Source organism: Polypterus senegalus, chromosome 1 (genome assembly GCF_016835505.1).
Source record: "Polypterus senegalus isolate Bchr_013 chromosome 1, ASM1683550v1, whole genome shotgun sequence".
NCBI lineage: Eukaryota > Metazoa > Chordata > Cladistia > Polypteriformes > Polypteridae > Polypterus > Polypterus senegalus.
The window spans coordinates 78,776,128-78,798,990 of NC_053154.1; the positions used below are offsets into that span (position 1 = coordinate 78,776,128).

The following is a 22,863-nucleotide window of genomic DNA, read 5'->3' on the forward strand; positions in this document are numbered from 1 at the left end:
TAACTTGAAAAAACTATGTTTCCTTTAAAAGATTATTATATTTCCATCTTTCAACCCTTCTTAACTTCATGTCAGAGGTATAAATAATACATAAAATATTTAATTAACAAATAACATTTATCAAGCTGAACAAGAGTCATAAGAGTCGAGTAACATGCGCGTGACACACAACACTTTTGGTCTTGTTATATTTACATCAGACTTCCTGTCCTAAACTACAAATTCCAGCTCTTACCTGGGGATTTCCCATGGTGTTTCCAGCTAGAGTGTCCTGGGCCTGCCACAGGGTCTTCACTCAGTAGGACATCCTTGGAGCAGGGGCAGCCCCTCAGGATGGTATTCTTAAAGCATATACAATGTACCTAAACTGGCTCTCTCAGTCCAGAGGAGTAGCAAATCTACTCTAAGCCTCTCACAGATTGCTGAGCTTCTCATCCTATCATGGAGTGTCACACCAGCAACCTTGTAAGGAAACTTAATTTCTTTCTCTTGTACTGTTGGTCTCCTTATGTTTGTCATTACCCAAAGCTGATGACCATATGTGAGGAGAGGGATGTTGATCGACTGGTAAACCAAGAGCTTTACCTTTAGACTTGGCTCCCACTTTACCACCATGGACCAGTACAGTGTCTGCAAAACAGCTGCTGCTGCTCCACATTCCCTTTTTCCATCATTCATGAACAAAATCCCAAGATACTTGAACTACTCCACTAAGGGCAGTTGTTGTCCACTCATCTGAAGTGAGCAATCACTCTTTTCTTAGAGCGAACCATGAAGTCAAACTTGCAGGTACTGATTCTCATCACAGCCATTTTACACTCTGCAGTAAAACACTCAAGTGCATGGCAAAGGTCACAGTCAGATGAGACAAAGAGGACAATATAATTTACTTAAAGTAATGATGCTACTCCTAGCCTTCCCAACTAGACATCCTCACATCCTCAGATTCACCAGGATATCCTGTCCATAAAAATCCCAATAGGACTGGTAACGAGACACCAACAGTAAACCAGTCCAAACTAACAGTATTTGGACACAGCTAACTTAGAAGATGAAACCCTTAGGCAGATGTCCTTTGTAGTAACAGAAATCTTCTACATAGCCTGAAAATCTGAGGTTTTATGACATTTGCAGTCCATAAACTACTTGGCAGATGTTTCTGCTGTCTTTAGGTTTTCCTTAATAATGTTTCTATAATATTCCTGAGGAATAAATGAAGCCCAGTTCAAGAAAGGAGGCTTGATTCAATACAAACACTAATAATAGAAAACTTGATTGAAGAGTGATAAAGGACATTACTGGCAAAGTCTGCCAAATACAGCATAGACTTCCAGTAATCCTAAAAAGTGTTGAAGATGCAACAAAAGTATTTCTCCAAATACTTAAACAGCTATGCATCGAAGCCAAAAGAAATCCCTATAATCAAAGTCAAAATTCAACTTCCAGAGTTTTGTAGCCAGACAATATAACTAAGCACTTGAAAATTTTAGTAAGTATCCAGAATATTGGTAGATGTGTATCAGTGCCACATTGGTTTAAATACGGTTGTGTTGATGACATCATATGGCACATCTTCTGGGAATCGCACTCTAACAACCAGCCATTGTGTAAGGGGACCTGAAAATTGTATTGTGTTTGTAAAACCTGATGTTAAAATGCAACAAGATGCCTAAATTCAAATTATAAAGATAAACTGAAAAACTTCAAGATTCAAAGTTCACGCTCGTAAAAGGGAGAGTGACCTATGGGAGTCGGGAAGCTCCTCCCTTCTTTCCAAGGTTTCAACAAGTTGATATGATAGATCCTCTCACTTTCGATCGACGCATTGGGTTGTTTCACCAGATAATCGACGAGGCCTTTCTCTCCTTAACCTCGTAAGGTCCTTGCCAGTGAGCGAGCAATTTAGAGTGGGAGGTAGGAACGAGCACCATAACTTTCGGTCCCCAGGGCGGAACTCCCTGAGGACGGAGTTCGGTTGTAACACCGGCCTGCGCTGCTACGCACGCAGTCACGTGATCTTTAAGGATTGGCCTGATTTTTGGAGCGGTCGCGCAGTTGCGCCACGTATCTCCAATATGTTGGAGGAAGGAAGGGCTCCGCCTCCCAGCCCCTTTTAGTATGTCCAAAATTCCTCGGGTTGACGTCCATAAAAGTTCAAATGGGGAGAAGCCTGTGGAGGCCTGAGGTACCTCCCGATAAGCAACAGCACGAGCGGTAGAAGCTGGTCCCAGTTCCTACCGTCCGCTGACTACCTCTTGCGAAGCATCTGCTTAAGCGCCTGATTAAACCGCCGATCAGCCCGCCAGTTTGAGGGTGATAGACAGACGCTTTCAGGTGCTTTATTCTCAGTAATCTGGCCACTTCCCTGAACGTGATCCGAGGTGAAGGGTGTACCCTGGTCCGTAAGGACTTCCTTGGGTATACCCACTCTGAAAATACATTAACTAACTCCCGCGCGATGGTTTTAGTATTAGCGGAGCGCAGGGAACCGCCTCTGGAGTAGCGGTGTGCCAATCCACCATGACTAATATATATTTGTAGCCACGGTAGAGGGTTCCAAGGGTCCTACTAGGTGACCCTATTCTGTCAAAGGGACATCAATGAGGGAATAGGGACAAGAGGCGCGGTCCCTCCTAGGAATCTGGCGAATCTGACAGTCCGGACAGGACTGGCAGAAACGCCGACCTCCTCATTAATCCCAGGCCAGTAAAACCGGAGTTTAATCCTCTCCAGAGTTTTCTCGGCGCCGAGATGGGCGCCTAGGAGGTGGAGTGAGCTAGCTTGCATACCTCCGCGCCGGAAGGTACGCTGCACTAGCAACAACTTCCGCACCTAAGCCCTCGTGCGCCACCCGATACACCAGATCATTCTCGAGGACAAAGAAGGGTTCGTGGTGAGGAACCGTCGCCTGTGAGCTGTTAGGCAAAACCACGGCATTCCGGCAGCCCGCAGGAATCGCCATTCCACTGCTCCTCTTGAATGATGCCGGCGTGGACCCGAAACTGGTGATCCCAAACTATCGAGAGGGTCTTGTGTTCGGGCACCGGAGTGTTCCCTGGCGTCGCCCCTTCCCGGAGAGTCGTCCGGTCAGGGCCCGCCACAGAGGAAACATCGCCTGGGTGCAACACCATTAGGACGCGTGCCCCAGAGCACGCGTGGAGACGGGAGGGGCCTTTGCCCCTCATTACTAGATCCAGCGAGGCCCCGAGTGGTAAGTGTTTTACCGCATGTTCTTTTGACCAGTCATGTCCCAATATCACGGATAGGGGAGTTCGGGCAACACAGTGACCGCCAGTTTGACTGGGTCCCCTTCCAGGTAATATAACATTGTGCGGAACGATAAGACTTGGTCCCTCCATGCACACAAGTGACCTGCAAATGCCGAGTCAGCCATTGTCGCGGCAACACATAACGGCGAGCAACAATGGTTATGTTGCTGCCGGAGTCAAACAAAGCCATCACCATGTGCCCATTCAAAAACCACCCCATGTTCGAAGTCGCCAAGGAGTGCGGGGCGGGTACAGTACCTTCGTGAACGCCAAGGTGCAGTCCATCGGCTCCGCGGAGATGTTTAAAGGGCAGGCTGGCAGCAGGTGGCCGGGCTCACCGCACTTGTAACAGCGCCGGCGGGCCCGGTTTGTCTTTAGGTCTGGGTGGTAAGCTGCTCGCAGCGCCAGTAGGCTCGGGTTGGCCGCCTGGCCCCTGTCGGTTCCCACGGGCGGACCGCTCTGCCTCCCAAGTCGGAGGACCGCAGCTGTCGCCAAGAACTTCCAGGAGACCTGGCATATCTTTATAGGGTTGGCGCCCGGACCTGCTGGGCGAGGTTGGGCATAGCGTTCACCAGGCCCTCACAGGCCACCTGCTCCATGACTCTCCGAGCCTGGGGTCCCTCCGGCCGTAGCCAGCCCCATTTTGCCCCAGAACTCGAACGCCTGGGCGCGGGCAGGCTTTTCCGGGAGAACTGCCAATTCCGCCATTCTACGCCTGCTGGCCCGGCGTTATGCCATAGCGGGCCAAGATCTCTGGCTTCAAGAGGTCGTAGTCCGCTGCCTCTTCCTCCGGGAGGTCATAGTAGGCCGCTTTATGCGGGTCCCTTGAGGTAGGGCGCCAGAATGGACGCCCACTGGACCGCTGCCACTCGCATTCGGGTGGCCGTCCCTTTCAAATATCCCGAGTAGGATTCTATGTCGTCCGCCTCGGTCACTGGAACCACCAGTGGGGAGGCTTTGCTTTGGTCGGCTCTTGCCTGTTGCATTGCGCCGCCAGCCTGGCCTCGTGGCCCTCTAACTCCCGGGTGGTGTTGGCTTGCGCCTGCTGCAGGGCCTGGAGTTGGGCATTCATGAATATATATATATATGTCGAGCCTAAGGAGTCAGGACTGTTTAATGCTACTGCTGCCCCCAGGACTTTGTAAGCCTCAACCACCGCAAATGTTCAATTTTCCATTATCATTGAAACATTTAATATTTGCTTTTTGTGAATTTCCAATTTGGAAGTACTTTTTGGATTCTGTGATTGTTGTTTTTGCTTGTATTTCTGGATTTATTTTTTGGATCATGAACTTTGAGTTCACTTTGAGGATTGCCTTCTAGGCATCCCTGTTTATATCTTTTCATCTCTTTCTTGTTTTGAATTCTCTTTTGTGACTAATGCTGCATATTTAAAAGAACTTTGCTGTCACTAGGGACCAGGGATTTTATATAATTTTACCTCTTCCTTTTAGAAATTACTTTTAATCTTTATCATGGTGCAGTCAGTGTTTTGCAGTGTGCCATCATTTGTTGGTCATTTACTGCATTAGTTAGTGCTCCTGTTCAATAATATGAAAAGAATCAAACATTATGCACACAACTGTCAGCTGTAAATGAACTTTAGAAATGCATGTTCTCATGGGTTCTTTGCTGCGGTTGGAAAGTTCATAAATGCGAAAAACCTTTTTTAATAGAATGGAATTGAAATGATCCTTAGAGAAAGGCAATGTTTAATATTGATTTCTGTGCAAGCCTATTTCATGAAACATAATTGATTTTGATTGACATGTTTGCCTGGTGGTTACACTCAGCCCAACTCTCTTGCTGGTGGTGCTGGAAGTAACACAGCAATTTTAACTGAGCGGCATATCTGTTTTTAAATTTCAGTGTAAGTGCTATCGAGGGACAAAGCTTGCCAACTGTGTGAATATGAGTGCCTAGTGGCATGTGGGCACCTGTTGCGTTACAGGTCTTCGATCTCCCAAACCCCTCAATCATTGATCATATGTTATTTTGTGTGTCACAGTGCTTGATGCTTCTTTGGATACCCCAACATCTAATTGTAAAACGAGTATCTAATCTTCACATAGGACAAATTTACAAGATTATTGAGATTTATAAAGGTAAATTGCTCAATTTATATTTTTAATTTTATGCACTGAGTTAAAAATTTCAAGGGGCTTAGAACATAGAAAAAGTTGGGAACCACTGATGTACAATGTAGAGAACATCAAGGATAAAACCTCTTACATTTTATTGGCTTCTTCTAAAAATGAAATCTGCTGGTAGGTTTTATTTATTTGGCTATAATGAATTACTGAACTATACAACAACTACTTCTAACTTGAAAAAACTATGTTTCCTTTAAAAGATTATTATATTTCCATCTTTCAACCCTTCTTAACTTCATGTCAGAGGTATAAATAATACATAAAATATTTAATTAACAAATAACATTTATCAAGCTGAACAAGAGTCATAAGAGTCGAGTAACATGCGTGCGTGACACACAACACTTTTGGTCTTGTTATATTTACATCAGACTTCCCTGTCCTAAACTACAAATTCCAGCTCTTACCTGGGGATTTCCCATGGTGTTTCCAGCTAGAGTGTCCTGGGCCTGCCACAGGGTCTTCACTCAGTAGGACATCCTTGGAGCAGGGGCAGCCCCTCAGGATGGTATTCTTAAAGCATATACAATGTACCTAAACTGGCTCTCTCAGTCCAGAGGAGTAGCAAATCTACTCTAAGCCTCTCACAGATTGCTGAGCTTCTCATCCTATCATGGAGTGTCACACCAGCAACCTTGTAAGGAAACTTAATTTCTTTCTCTTGTACTGTTGGTCTCCTTATGTTTGTCATTACCCAAAGCTGATGACCATATGTGAGGAGAGGGATGTTGATCGACTGGTAAACCAAGAGCTTTACCTTTAGACTTGGCTCCCACTTTACCACCATGGACCAGTACAGTGTCTGCAAAACAGCTGCTGCTGCTCCACATTCCCTTTTTCCATCATTCATGAACAAAATCCCAAGATACTTGAACTACTCCACTAAGGGCAGTTGTTGTCCACTCATCTGAAGTGAGCAATCACTCTTTTCTTAGAGCGAACCATGAAGTCAAACTTGCAGGTACTGATTCTCATCACAGCCATTTTACACTCTGCAGTAAAACACTCAAGTGCATGGCAAAGGTCACAGTCAGATGAGACAAAGAGGACAATATAATTTACTTAAAGTAATGATGCTACTCCTAGCCTTCCCAACTAGACATCCTCACATCCTCAGATTCACCAGGATATCCTGTCCATAAAAATCCCAATAGGACTGGTGACGAGACACCAACAGTAAACCAGTCCAAACTAACAGTATTTGGACACAGCTAACTTAGAAGATGAAACCCTTAGGCAGATGTCCTTTGTAGTAACAGAAATCTTCTACATAGCCTGAAAATCTGAGGTTTTATGACATTTGCAGTCCATAAACTACTTGGCAGATGTTTCTGCTGTCTTTAGGTTTTCCTTAATAATGTTTCTATAATATTCCTGAGGAATAAATGAAGCCCAGTTCCAAGAAAGGAGGCTTGATTCAATACAAACACTAATAATAGAAAACTTGATTGAAGAGTGATAAAGGACATTACTGGCAAAGTCTGCCAAATACAGCATAGACTTCCAGTAATCCTAAAAAGTGTTGAAGATGCAACAAAAGTATTTCTCCAAATACTTAAACAGCTATGCATCGAAGCCAAAAGAAATCCCTATAATCAAAGTCAAAAATTCAACTTCCAGAGTTTTGTAGCCAGACAATATAACTAAGCACTTGAAAATTTTAGTAAGTATCCAGAATATTGGTAGATGTGTATCAGTGCCACATTGGTTTAAATACGGTTGTGTTGATGACATCATATGGCACATCTTCTGGGAATCGCACTCTAACAACCAGCCATTGTGTAAGGGGACCTGAAAATTGTATTGTGTTTGTAAAACCTGATGTTAAAATGCAACAAGATGCCTAAATTCAAATTATAAAGATAAACTGAAAAACTTCAAGATTCAAAACTTATTATGCCCAATATAAATGAATGAAACATAGAATTTAGAGGAGAATTTCATCAACCAGTAAGAAGTGACGTGGCAGTAAACTTTAAAGTAAAATTAAATATCAAGCAGGGGAATGTGACCATTAATCATTATGTGGTCACTGTTCTGCCATAGAAAATTACAATCAGAAAGAAGCAGTAGGAACAGGAAAGGGGAGATAAACATCAATAAGAGCACAAGGCCAGAGGCCAAAAGACCATAAGAACCTAAAAACCAAAGCTGTAAACACTAACTGTAAATAAGCTGAATAAATAAACATGCCAAAATTAATTTCCCTGAAAATGCTATACATCAAATCATTAATGATGTTTTCTGCATACTATCCACAAACCTGGACACTGAAAGTATTGTGCCACCATCTTATATAGGTGGAGAGCAATGACATAATATGTCACGTGAACTGCTTTGACCTAGAGGTTCAGGAGAGTCAGATGGTCATCCACCTGAGGTTACCATCCCAAAAACTTGCTCCAAAATGAATAGGGCTTTACAAGATTCTTAAGAAAAGTATAACTTTTATGTATAAACTGGCTCATCTGGCCTTTTTTTAACATTCACTTGTCATTCCATGTTTCACAGCTCAAGCCAGTTCACATTAGTTCTCATAGGATACATCCCTCCCCTTCTTCCTTGATTGAAGTTGATGGTGAACAGATGTTTGAGGTTAAAGAATTATTGGATTCTTGTTGGTGCTGTCCAGGAGTATATTATCTTGTGCTTTGCTGTGGGTATGGTCCTAAGGATACACAGTATATTCAGGCCCTGAGACTGGTGCAATAATTTCAGTTGTGGGATCCTTCCAATCCAGATGGTTTTATCTGGGGTTTCTGCCTTAGGAAGGGGTGCTATACAATGTTTTGCATGTTTTTTCATGACTTTGATCTTAGTCCCCTACATCTTGCTTTTTTTTAAAGTTATTCCCTCTCTGCCTTTTTCATTTGTGACAGTGCAGCATACAAGTGCACATGGCTATGAGGTAATTCCTTTCATTTAGCATACAATGCAGTGTTAATTGCTAACCATCGACATTGGATATAATTGAGGGTGTACAATCTGCAGTAAAGTGTAAACTAAACAGAAAAAGGAAAACAAACTGTAAGCACTGAAACCGATGGCAAAGCCTACACATATTTATAAACGGTTTAGAAATATTTGTTGGCAAGAAAACCAACCACAGAGACCAATACAAAGTAAAAATGATACAATGATTGTGAAATTGTTTGTAATAAAAACCTTGAACCAAAGGGCTCACATGGACTGAACATAACAACCACTTGTAAAATATATTTATATAGAGTGTATATTTCATACAGTACATTAAAAAAAACAAATTTTGGTTTCACATCACTGTTATTAAAGTAGAAATTGCCCGAACTACAACCAGTGACTGACTGTTGTACTTGCCAGTGATGCCTTTGGATTCTTGCCAGCCTCAATAGTCAGGGATCCAGAAACTATGTACTGTTAAAAGATAAAATTTTTTTTTTAATTTTTAACAAAAATAAACATATCTCATAACATCTTCAAACACCACCCTATTCAGATTCACAGGGCTGAAGCTTCTTTCCTGGCAGCATACCTGAATGGCTGAACCAACACTAGGAGGGACATGAGTCTACAACTGCACTCACACAATGTCAATTTAAAATCTCTTTCTGTGTGGAATTTCCTTGCACGTCTACTTCAAAAAAAGTTCCAGCAGAAGTTCCAGTCTGTTTGTTTCTTTATATATTACATTAAACTTCACCTAAATTATTTCTTTTGCAGATGCATACAAATTAGCATTTCTCTGATAATATAATTAATGTTGTGCTTTATACAGATTGAGAAATAATGTTTTGTCTAGCAGGTACACTTTTGTCTTGATTTTCAGCCATAAACTAAGCCAGGGTAATCTCAAAGATTTTTAGAATGATTGAAGAATATTGAATTTACTGTAGAAAATTTGCACTTACAATATAAAAGAAAGTAAGAATATATGTAGTGTATATATAGTGTAGTGATTGCCTTCACTACACTATTGGCATGCAGACTTATTTTGCTAAACTGGAAAAATCCTAACTCTCCTCTTTTAAGTCAGTGGATAACTGATGTTTTATACTATTTGAAATTGGAAAAAATTTAATTCTCAGTTAGAGGATTTGTGCAGAACTTTTTCAAAACCTGGCAGGTTCTAATCAATAATATTTTAGAATAAGGTCTTAAAGCACTGAGGAAATAGATTCTCTTCCCATTTCTTTTTTTTTTTTTTCTCCATTTATCTTTATCCGCCTATTAAACTCATCAGTTTATGTATTTTTACAAGCTTTAAGTTTTACTCCGCTGGCCATACTCTCATTCTCAGGGGGTGGGGGTTGATTTGTTTTCAATCCTATTTTTTGTAAAAATTTATCTATCTGTATGGAATGATTACAATAAAATTATAAAAAAAGAAAAGAAAGAAAGAATATATAGATATCTTACCAGCAAACCTGTCCAAAAAGGAAGTGCAAGTTCTGCCAAAGTATATGGTGATAAGACAGAAATAAAACCAAACACTATGTTAACTATGCCAGATGTCAACTGTAATATCTGTAAAAAGAAAAAGTACAAATATTTGCAGTAGTATGTTCTTTGTAGATTTAAATTCAAAGACATTAGTAAATGCATGTATGTATTCTCTAGCCTATTGCAAATGTTCAACACAATAATCCTCGAACAAAAAAGTCAGTCGACATATATAGTAGCCGGTGTATTTCATTTGTGTACAAAATCTGACAAATGGTTTTGTATTTGTGTACAACACACATACAGCAGCGTGGATGGCAGTATGTATTAAAAGCAAATGACTAACACAATAGATATTTGCTTAACTACAGAAGAAGCACAGGCCACTTTATTCCTTTAATTCAGCAATGTTTCACTTACTTACTATAGCCCATATGTGGGGGAACCATGGTCTTTGAGGACCACTATTGCTGCTGTGGAATTACGTAAACACAAAGGACAAACATGCACCAACGATATAAGAACACAGAACAAAATAGTACAATGACAAAAGAATAGAGGAAAAAAGAGCACAACGACAAATGTGTGTTGATTGATAAATTCCCATGGGCAATAATTTCTCTATTACAAATACACAAGGCTATGAGCCAGATATTAAAATTACAACACCTGCAATACAGCAGCTAAGGTGGAATCCCTTTTTAAATTCTACAAAGACCCCAAGAAAACTGCTAGAATCTTTTTAAGCATCTATACTTAGTGACTTAGAGAATTAGTGGCTGGGGGATAGCAGCAATAAGCTAAGACCGAAGTGGAGATGGCAGGAAGTGATGGTTAGATAAAAAGTGAGTGGGCTTCAGGATGTTGTTTGCAGGAAGTCAGAGGTCATAGAACATTGGAACATTAGAAAAATTTTGATGAGAACAGACCATTCAGCTCAACAAACCTCACTAATCCTATCCACTTAGTTCTACTGTCTACTGCCCTACTTGGTTACTTATTCCATGTGTCTGTGGTCCTCAATGTGAAGGAAAACTTCCTAATATTTGTATGAAATATACCCTTAACAAGTCTCTCTGAGTCTTTGTGTTCTTGTTGAAGTCATTTTAAAGTAATAATCTAGATCTACTGTACTAATTCCTTTATAATTTTAAGTACTTCAATCATTTCATCTCTTAATCTCCTTTTTGTTTAAACTGAAAAGGTTTAATTTCTTTAGCATTTCCTCAAAACTCATTCCTTGCAGTCCTTGAATCAGCCTAGTCACTCTTCTCTGGACTTTTCCTAGTACTGTAATGTTTGACCAACACTGCATGCAGTGTTCCATGTGAAGCCTTACTTTTGCATTGTAAAGTTTAAGCATAACTTCCTTTGACTTGTAATCTACATATCAGGGTGCTATATAACCTTATATTGTGCTAGCCTTATTAATGGTTTCTGAACACTGTCTGGCCTGCTGATGGTGACGAGTCCTTTTCATAAGTGGTTCTTTCACTTTTCACATCTCATATTTTGTATTAAAATCCAACATTTTACTTCATATACCTAATACCTTACATTTACTTACAATACATTTTCTCTGTCACAAACCTGCCCTGTCTAAGTCCTTTTGTAATAATTCTAAACTATATGCCAGTCTACCTAGTTTGGTATCATCTGCAGACTTTATCATCTTGAATCCAGATCTTTTATATACTGTATATTAAAAATTGCAGCAGTCCCAGAACTGATTCCTGAAGGATACCACTCTTAACATCACCCAATTCTGATAAGGTTCCTCGCATCGTAAATCTCTGCTTCCTGTGTTTTAGCCAATTTTGCACTCATCTACACGCTGCAACCTGAAATCCCTACTTCTTTTAGTTTAATGCCCAACCTCTTTTGGAACCTTATCGAAATGCTTCCTGAAAAGCAAGATAAACAATATCATATGCACTACTCTGATTGTATCTCTGTGTAGTTTCCTCATAGAATCCTAGCATTCTAGTAAAGCACGACCTCCCCCATCTAAATCCATGCTGACTGCTCCCTAACAATCCCGTTCTTGCCATTTGTTGCCTAATCCTTTCCTTAATAATTTCTTCCATTAATTTACCTGGATGGACATTAAGCTTACTGGCCAATGATCACTTGGATCTGTCCAATCACCTTTTTTATATAATGAGATAATATTTGCCATTTTGCAGTCATTGGGAATTTCCCAAGTGCTCAGTGACTTTCTAGAAATATGTGTCAAGGGTTTATATATGTATCGTTAACACCCTGCAGCACTCAAGAATGAATATTATCTGGTCAATGTGATTTGTTAGATTTCAGCCTATTTATTCTAAGCAGTACTTCTCCCTTTAGGGGGAAGAGGCAACATAAACAAGGGAAAAGAGTAAGTAATGATGCTAAGCAGATTGATGCATGAAAAGCAAAAGCAGGAGCAATGCTGAATTTTGATTTAGCTTCTAGTAGTTTTATTAATCTAATCTTAATATGGTGCATGGGGAGATATATTTAGAGTCTAGCCTCTCAGTGATAATTAATTGGTGGTCATAATGAAGCGGTAAAGAGAGATAGAGCACTGATTCAGAAGTCTGCTTGTGGTTGGAAGATACTAATATAGTTGAATGAGTTCTGGTAATGAGTTTTTTCAGGAGCTGAGTTGGATATATCAATTGAGCAGATATAACAGAACCTGAAAGCATTGAATTCAGAAGATTTTATGGATATTGGGATGGAATACATACAGTGCATAATGTATATCAGTCAATATTAATTCAAAGTTATAAATTATGTAAAGGTTTATGAGCTATGAAATCTTGATATATGTGTCACCACTGCTTACATACTAAAATTGTTTAAAGAATGGTAATGCTGTAGCAATATGTTGAAAGAAGAAAAGATGAAGTAACATGATTATGCAGGATGTGGTAATGGGGAGAAGATCTGATGCTACAGTTGTGTCGGGAAACATGACACATCTGTACTGATGCTCTGCAGCTGGTTAAAAAATTGATAAGGGTGAGAGATTTTTAACCAGAAATTCTATCCAGCAAGAAATGATATGTCCATGTCATACTGCATATATGAAACTATGATAGCAGACAAGGTAAGATTTGTTCCTTTTATGGCTGATGTAGACATTCATTGGTGATGACTGAATTAGTTTTACTTTGAATATGGTGAAATCGCAAAAATTTTTAGGAGCTCATTGAAATTCTTTGAAATCAATGGACAAGGTGGAATTAAACTAGTTTAGAGAGGGTTATAATGGTGTGATGGTCCTTTAAGTGTCCCTGAGGTCTAAAACCATGCCTGTCAATAGTGCTGGACCAATGATTGTGATCGCAAATGTGATCTGAGCTGTGAAGCAGCAGTGCTAACCACTGTGCCCCCATGCATCAAAAGCAAAAGATCCAGACGAATTGATAACCACAAACAAAATACAATGAATGTCCACAAACTAGATAGATAGATAGATAGATAGATAGATAGATAGATAGATAGATAGATAGATAGATAGATAGATAGATAGATAGATAGATAGATAGATAGATAGATTATTGAGCTCATAGAGTTCTAATCTTCATGGTACTGAATGACATTGCCATAAAGCGGGTACTGTAAACTGATCTTGGGGTTCCAGCAGTCACACATCCACATAAGGAAAGGGGCACAACATTGCTGGCATGTTGCTTTTGTTTTCAATCTATGTGCAGAGGCTGTGCAAATACCTTTCACTTGTTTTCTTCCATCAAAAACGATAGAAACACCTTGTAAATAATAATAATAAATAATTTTTAAAACTATTACTTCACAGGGTCTCATGTGTTTTTGACTCTGGGTGATGGAAGGCTCCATTAAGAATAGGTTTGACTAGGTACTGTGGCTCATGGCTAATTGTGTATGCATTTAGCTATCACCCCAGTGTGCAGCCATAGGGACTTGAAAATTGGTTTGCACTACTCAGTATACCAGCAATTCCTTACTTGAGTTTTGGAAGTAATAGTAAATAAAACTTACCCCCAATATACAAGGTTCTCCTTTCTGAAATGTGTTAAACACTTTGGGGAGCTGAATTTTATGTAAGTTCTCAGACTTGCAGGTAGCTGTTACAACAGGAGAAACCGATTGATCTTCAGTAGTCTTAGGTGGCTGGGCTTGAAAGACATTTACTCTCTTCTCCATCCTTCTCAGTTAGTAGAAATATTCTGTAAAGAAAAAATAACCAGGCAAGATGATATGTATGTATTTATTATAAAACACTTATGGACTCCCTTTCCATGATATAGCCCAGTAAATTTTCAACCAGTCATTTTAAAGTATTTAGTAGCTTGTTAAGGTTATTGGTTTGAACATGTGCAGAAGACAGATGCTGGGTATATCGAGAAAAGATTGCTAAGGATAAAACTGCCAGGCAAGAGGAAAAGAGGAAGGCCTAAGAGAAGGTTTATGGATGTGGTGAGGACATGAAGGTTGTGGGTGTAACAGAGCAAGATGCAGAGGACAGGAAGATATGGAAAAAGATGATCCACCATGGCATCCCCTAATGGAAGCAGCCAAAAGAAGAAGAAGAAGAAGAAGTAGCTTGTTAAGGTTATCTTTAGTCTAAAAAATATCTCCTCTTGACATACACACTAAGTCGCAGACTTTAACAGATTCCTTGTCAAGTATGCTTACTTTTTAAAAGATATTTTTAAAAAATGGTCTTAGAATGAACTTTCTAGGTATTTCAAATATTATGTGGGATCTATTGAGTCAGTGTCTTGAACATAGAATTTAACAAACAGTGCTTGTACTTATATTGTTACTTCAGACATTCTTAACAAGTTCCACAGCAGAAAAACAGGAACCCTGTTTACATACCATGAGAATAATCAGGTTTACAAATTCTGGATAGCATTGTGGATAGTTTCTTCTCCCAATGTATCTTTTCCACTAGAAACAAAGGAAGCATTGTGTATACAGTTTTTGTAAAATAAGCCAGGTAACACTGATTTTAGTGTTGTAACTGCAGAGTGATTAATATCATTTGTTTATTGAGAAATAAAATTAAAATGACTGATACAAAGGAGAGGATTTTTCTGGTTTTACTTTATCTTTATATATTGTCAAATACACTGCAACAGCATAGTGAAATTCTTAAGTCACAGCTGCAGGTGGGATGGAGGAGTAGGGAAATACATACAGACAGTAATAACAATTATATTAAATAACATGAAATTTACAGGACATAGTGCAAAACAGAACAATACAAACATATAAAGTATACAGGTGGAGTACAGATAGCAAATGTAAGCTCGGATTTAACCAGGGTTAAGTGACATTAAGGTCTAAGGGAACTGTCCCTAAAGCAGGTAGAACATACGATAAGGTTCAGGAAAGGGCAGGAGTGAAAACAGGTAATGGGCTGAATGGCCAGCTTCAGTAATGATGAATTCAACCCTCTTCAGACCGCAGGTGAAGTACATGGTATGGAGCTGTGGAAGATCAACTCCCATGAGTTTGGGAGCAGTGTGGACAGTCATTTGGAGGAGCTTATGAAGCCAGGTTACCAAAATATACCATGATGCATCTAGTAAGGTTGCTGTCAAATGTACAGCGGTAGAAGTTAGTAAGGATTTTAATTTCTACTCTAAAGCTCAGATAAAACACCCTTTGCTGATCATTTTTGAGGACACAGATGGTGCTGGCAGGCAGAAAAAAGGCAGTTGGTGACACCCATAGTTGTTGATATAAAATGAAGCATGTTTGTGTTGTTCTTCCTGAAGTGACAGAGACCTCCTTTGTCTTTTTCAGAAAGAGGTTGCTATCATGACACCACATAATCAGGTCTTTTATCTCCCTCCTGTAAATGGTTTCTTCATCATCAATGATGAGGCCAATCATGGTGGTGTTGTCCGTAAACTTGATAATGCCGTTACCCACATGCTTTACTACACAGTCATAGTTGAAAAGGTTGTATAGCAGAGGGCTGAGGTAACAGCTTTTGCTGAATGCCAGTGTCTGTGAACAGTGTGGAGGAGTTCCTGTTGCTGATCCCCACTTAATGGGGCTTATTTGACATGAAGTCAAACACTGTGGCATAGACAGAATTGCTCAGACCAAGATTTCTCAGCTTCAGCACTAGACTGGTGTTAAAGGCAAAACTATAGTCAATGAATAGCATCCACACAGGGTGAGGGAAATCGTATCATCCACACATATGTTCTTACATGTGTTGAGTTAAGAAAAAAGCTTTCAATTAGAAGCTAAATCAGCATGATATTTAAAAGTTCCTTAAATTTATATATTTATCTGTTTCAAAATTTGAGTAAGTATAAATCTAAAAATAATGAGCATCTGAAAGACACATTTTAATTCATAAATATAAAAAAGCCTCTAAACTCAAAACTGAAGATGGAATACTGTATATGACACTTGACCGCAGACAGCTAGTGTGTGCAGTGCCATTAACAACACATACATTATGTAAACTACATATAGTTATGAGACATGATAATATTGCCCAGCATTGTAAGAATGATTATATTTGTCAGAAAGAATATAATCCTTTTCACATAAAAGTAAGTATCTCAAAAACTGATTGTACTTTTCAATGTATTTTATATACCTAACATAATGCAAAGAAGGTTAAATGCTATCTGAGCCAATCAATTTCTGACTCAAGTTAATGAAATAAAGACTTGACACCAACAAAGTTGATACATTGTAAGTGTGAATGTTGAACTTCAGTATAGAACTTGACTTTTCTTCACAGTCAATTCTGTTAATTTTAGATAATGAAGCAATTCCTCCTTTAAAAATGGTTTCCAGCTGGTCAACTTTTCATACCAGAAAATGTAAGAGAGCTTGTCTTTCATTACAAGCATAACTCACCAGTTACAGTATTTGACACTCAGGCATTCTAAGCCCTTAAAAGAGAGTACAGTAATACTTTACTGGCCTGCCCCACTGATTGGCTCTCCACTAAACTCTCCTTCTCTGCAGGGATTTGTCTCCTGGGAGACTTCTAAGTCACATTTCCAATAACCGTTATAGACATTGATGTTGTAGCAATACTGAAGTCTTGATTTAGCACACTCTAGAAAACCTGAGCATATTGCTCATGACTTTTATATGTTATCTAGCTGAATCAATGGAAACTGAAATGCTATCTCACCAAAAAGTGTGAAAAAAAAACCAAAAATGTTTTTATATACAGTAAACGATCTGTTAATGAGATGCAACATTCCTGCTCAAAGGAAAGGGGGACACAAGTGTAAGTGTAGGAGATAGTTAGAAATACACTGCATATGTAAAAATGCGAAGAGATACAACACCAAGCTTCTTCTAATTAAATTCTATGGGGAAATTGTAAAACCATGAACTGCTGTCTCAGATGCACAAACTAGACCAATCATAATAGTTGAGCAGAATAGTCCCTTTGTCCGGTGTGATGTATCAATTCAATATCACAAAGATAGTCAGCCACGCTGCTGTTTGAAGCTTAAGTTCTCTACTTACTTCTTTATTGAACCATGCCCCAAAACACCTTTTTGTTACTTTTAAGCTTCCAACTACGGCAACTCCAAAATACCAAAAAACACAAACATACAATCTTAATATACCACACCACCCCCCCAACCCTTCAAAATACCCATTTTGTATGATAGTAAACATATTATGCCATCAAAAAAAACTTAATTTAAGATTTTCACAGTGTTACCCATTGAAAACATAACATCTGATCACCTTCCCATTAACATCAAAACTATCTATCTGGTTGTCTTTTTATGTCCTTTCTGAGAAAGTGGTGGGCCGTCGGGGCCTGCAAGGCCTTCTCTGCTGGCCTAAAAAAATATCTGAATCACAAACTGATGTTAATTATATTTTATTATTAACTTATTAAATAATTCCAAATAGTCTGTCCGCTTCCTTTCATAGCTTTTCCGATGGTTGTGCTGCTTCCAGACATGTATTTTCGTATTAAAGCATTTAACCAATCACATTTCAGCCATCATTTGTTGCCAGGCAGAGTCAAAATCAAAGAAGCCTTCCCAATCCGTTCTGCAGGCCCTCTAACACAAAATAAATGTCGAGTTGCTTCAACCAATCAGATTTTGAGTTGGTGTCAGTAGGGCAGGTGTATGGCATCGTCACCGCATTCAGACCCATTGATTGGATAGGATGGTGTAATAGCTATTTTGTCACCCCACAATGGCTGAAGGAGGAGAAGAAATAGATTTGGTGGCAGATTTACTTTCAAGGCCATTTTCAAGACGGACTTTTCAAGAAAAGCTGGACATTGTTAAGAAAGGTTGGACAACTCCGAAGCTAGCTAAACTGTCACAACCAGGAAGAGGATTTGTTCGCCACTTTCAGGTTACCAACTACGAGCAGTACCCCTGACTCACAGGGTCCGAGGAGCACTGCAAATTGTATTGCTGGGAGTGCTTGTTATTTGCCACTGATTGACGTGGTGTTTGGAGCCACACTGGGTTTGTAAATTTGACTTGCCTAACCAAGGCAGCAACGAGACATCAAAGCACTGCCGGACACTTACAAGCAACGGTGCTTTCCAAAACTTTTGGGGAAACCAGAGCGGATCTACAGCTGAAAGAGCAAGTGTGCAGGGAAACGGAGCTCCACAACGAAAAGGTGAAGAAAAACAGAGAAATCTTAAAAAAGACTGATAGACTCTATTATTTTTTTGGGCAAACAGGAACTTTCATTTTGGGGACACGATGAAAGCGCGGGATCCAATAACAGAGGGAACTATGTGAAGCTTCTTTCTCTCATTGTTGAGAGCAACACGGATTTACATTACCACCTGTCCACCAATAAAGTGTTTAGTGGGATGTCGGGTAAAATACAAAACAACCTGATCACTGCTATTGCTGAAGTGATGGGAGAAGAGATAAGAAGTGACGTTAAAAAAGCACCGTTCGTCTCTATTATGGTGGATGAGACGACAGATGCGAGTAACGCAGCGCAGCTAGCACTGGTCCTGTGTTACATAACTGGCACTGGTGTCAAGGAGTGATTTGTCAGATTAGAAGATGTTACCAGTTTTTTGTTGGAAAATGAATGTCTGGGTAAAGTTGTGGCATAGTGTTTTGACGGTGCAGCGGTCATGTCTTCTGGATTAAATGGGTTGCAGGCTAAAGTTAAAGAGAAAGAACCTTTGGCTTTATTCATACACTGCTATGCACATCGGCTAAATTTAGTACTGACTCAAGGGGCCTCAAAGCTTAAAGAATGCAAGATCTTTTTCGGCCACTTCAATGGCCTTGCTGCATTTTTTTCTAGATCGCCTCGGCGCACGCAACTACTGGATGAAATCTGCCAGCGGCATCTCCCTCATGTGGCACCAACATGGTGGCAGTACACATCCAGAATGGTCAATACGGTCTTTGAGAAGAGAGATGCTCTATTGTGATGGGAAGTTCGGATTATTTTACCGATTCTGACCTTTGAGTCTCGTTCAGCAAAATGAACAAATCTTTTTTCAAGTGATTTCGTTCATTTTAGCAAAATATAATTAAAATGTTACCTGTTACCTCCCTAACACATCTACTGCTTACACAAATGTTGATCACAATAATTAATCAATAATTTATTTGTAACAGGATTATTTATTTATAAAATAACACACCACAGATCCTCAAGAAATAGTAACAAATTCATAGTGACAGAAATTGACAGACCTTTTTTATTTATAAGAAAATGCGTTTTAGATATTTTTGATAATTTTATGATAATTTCTAAATATGATCCAACATACAACAAATGGAATTTTACGTTAGTATTTGACTGAGGTACTGAGCTGGTAAGTGGTCACGTGACAAAAGAACGAACGACTCGAAAGACTCGAGGAATAAACTTATCAATTCTCTTTCTGGCTCAGACTGAATAGGTTAAGCATATGGGGCTTTCACGTGATGAACGAACGACTCGAACCCGAAGACTCGAGAGATGAACTAATCAATTCTGTTTCCGGCTCAAACTGAGTTGGTTAAGCTTATTCCAATACAGAAACTATAGGAAGTTGTGCAAATGCACATGTGCGACTGAATGAATCACTCCCACGAGACGACTCGTTCTTCCCGAGTCACATTAAAGATTCGTTCAAAATGAATGAATCGTTCAAGAACAACCCATCACTAATGCTCTAAAGGAACTGTTTCATCACATTCTGGAGCATAAAGACGAGTATGATGTGGACACAGTGCGCTGTGCTGATGGATTTAAAGCACGTCTGGATGATTTTGAGTTTTATTTTTTGCTTCACACATTCACACATTCAATGGCATTGTTGAGTATTCAGACGTGCTCTTTTCAATAATCTCTCCACAATTATCAGCGGTTTGGACTCAAAGTGATCCTTTAGTATTTCCACAATTTGCACAAAAGTTTTGTCCTCGGCACTAAATTCCTCAGTAATCCATAAGTGCTAGCGCCCATTACACTTAACTCTTTCAGGGCTGATGTTGACTTTTGTCAAAAGGAGAAGTTGACGATGGTAATCAACTGTAAACTGTGACAAAGCCAACCATTATGTTTTAGTTGGACTCTCGTTGCTAGCTGGAAAGGTTGTTTCATTGGTTTGACCGAGATTTCCTGCACTTGTGTAAGTAGTAAGGCACAAACAAGAGCAAAAATGGCACCGACATAATGGCTAGAGATCAAAGCGAATGTGTAAAGCCCCATGGACGACGTTTTGCCTGTTATCTCTGAACTGGACTATGACTTGTCGGACTCCAAATTTGATACAAGTGATCGAAAACGAATGTGAGGTTCCAGCTTCAGCTGACTGGTCCCCAGCTAATCATGGTGCTGAATGGGTTCATGTAGCTGACACGCCTACAGCAATGTTCGCCAGGAGGACTGCCACTTAACAATGATAAGAGGTAGAAACCAGATTGCAATGCACTGCGACTGTGACCGCTGCTGCTGCTGCCCCAGTCACGAGAAGACAGTCTGGCAGCAAGACTGCTGCACATTCTTGGCAAAGTGGCAGCCGCAGCATGCAGCAACAGACATTTTATATTGATTTCTGTGTGAAACTATTGCTTTTCAGAAACTATGTTTTTCGGAAAGAATATTCAGCCCTCAAAGATTTAAGAGAGTAGCGATCTGTTTATCTTGTGCTACACTGTTAGCGACAAAAAACTGCTCCATGCATTCTACATATGCCGACAATGACTCTTTAAATCCTCGTCGCCAATTATGGTGATGTATCAATTCAGTATCACAAAGACAGTCAGACACGCTGAGAAATTATAAAACCCCAACTTTGCATTCAGGCAAGCATGTTTCACAGATGAAAAATGAAACAGGGATTGGAAGTTGAGGTTTCTACTGCTCTTGACATTTCAATCAGGTGGTAGCTGATTGAATTACTGCTAATTATATTGAACAACTGGTTGTGCCACACATTGTTAGAGAAGCAGTCTTGCACCTCATTCACTCACACAGGATACCATTTTGGAATTGTGTTTTTATTTAATGAATCTCACTAAGGACATGGACATGTTTTGTAATAGTTGCCTGGACTGTCAGAAAATGTCTGCAGAGAGCCTGCCAATTCAAATGAGCAAGGTTCCATTTGAAAAAGTGGGAATATACACCATAGGCCCACTTTCAAGGAGTAAGAAAGGTTGCAAGTACATACTGATAATAATACTGTAGATTATGCAAGAATCTGAGGTCACCTCATATCACACGGCAAACTCTTCCAAATGAATGGAAGAATTTGTATGAAACACTCTATTATAAGAACATTAACCACATGTCTAACATTTGCAAATTACAGTATTAAATAATTTCACAAGTTGTTGATGCAAATAATATGATGCATTATTCATGAATAGCCAAAAACAGTTTATTTTTTTTCATGTATTACAGTTTCTTAATTGCTAAAACACAATTTCTGAAACCTTGCTCCATTTTCTGAAACCATTAAATGCAAAACCTTATCTTCAAGCACTATTTACAAAACCTCTGACTCCTCTTGCAAAATGAAACTTTCGCCTAAAAACAGTTTTACCTGTGTTCAAAATCAAGCACTGCTCTCAAATCAAAAACAAAGTGATCAAAATGATACACTATCAAGCAGTCAGTAAACAATACAACAAGAAACAGAAAACATTGTTCAAAACAAATAGTTCTCAGGAAGAAGCAAATTTTAATCTCAATGTTTTGGGCCATACAATTTGTTCATTGTACAGTAAACAGCATACAATGCACTGTACTACAGTATACAATACTAAAAGGGACAAAAATCAAAGGAGTAAACGTGATCAATTTGCTTCTTCTCGTCTTTGGGCTGGGTTAGGCCAGAGCACTTTGTCAACATCACAAGCAATATTGTCCCTCCTGAGGCAACAGGGGTCTGTCCAAGGATTCCAAGTCAAATATTGTCTGTGTAGAAATACAATATACTGCATTTAGAATTTTGTAAGTCATACAGAGACAGTGCTATACTGTAGAGTACAATTAAGCCTACTGTATGCACTTCTGATTCACATACATTGTATGTACTGAAGAGTAATGTCATTCACATAGTATGTGTTAGTACTGTAGAAAATCTGGATTACAGTAAATGTTTCTGAATGTACACTTACTTGCACATACTGAGCTCGCAGTTCTTTCACCCTTGGTGAGTTGTGCTCAAAGGGTACTTTGTATACTTGTTTCATTCGCATCCTGTTACGATGGAGGACACGGTCAACTGTAGAAATGCACACACTGTTGATTCCCTGGAAGTGTGTGTTGTCTTGTATCACTCGTTCCTGGATTTCTCTGAGTCGTATTACATTATCTTGAAGGACCATGCCCACTATAACGGCCTCTTGCTCTTGAGTGAATAAAGCCGTCCTTCCACCTGCATGTGGCAGCCTCGCAATTCTACAAAAAGTAGATGTGCAGTTACAACAAATATTCATGCAGTACTATACATACAGTGATGAACTTTACAAATGTCTATTGAAACAGTTGCATATAGTGTAGTACAGTAAATTTGCAATTACAAAAATAGAGTAGTATACTGT

General features: G+C 39.5%; 1 protein-coding gene across 4 annotated transcripts in view; it reads right to left on the reverse strand.

The window, feature by feature from the left end:
• The window catches only part of LOC120527699 (membrane-spanning 4-domains subfamily A member 15-like), a 51,819-nt gene that overhangs the window by 20,398 nt on the left and 8,558 nt on the right, over nucleotides 1-22,863 (reverse strand). For 2 of the 4 annotated variants that reach the window (XM_039751455.1, XM_039751430.1), the window contains exons 2-4: nucleotides 13,853-14,040; nucleotides 9,818-9,925; nucleotides 8,759-8,815 (exon numbers count right to left, since the gene is read on the reverse strand). In XM_039751455.1, the coding sequence (XP_039607389.1) occupies nucleotides 8,759-8,815; nucleotides 9,818-9,925; nucleotides 13,853-14,017 (330 nt within the window). In that variant the 5' untranslated portion in view covers nucleotides 14,018-14,040. Of the gene's footprint in view, nucleotides 1-8,758; nucleotides 8,816-9,817; nucleotides 9,926-13,852; nucleotides 14,041-14,695; nucleotides 14,766-22,437; nucleotides 22,721-22,863 lie in introns of those variants that run through there. The other 2 variants (XM_039751438.1, XM_039751446.1) reach the window with 2 other exon arrangements.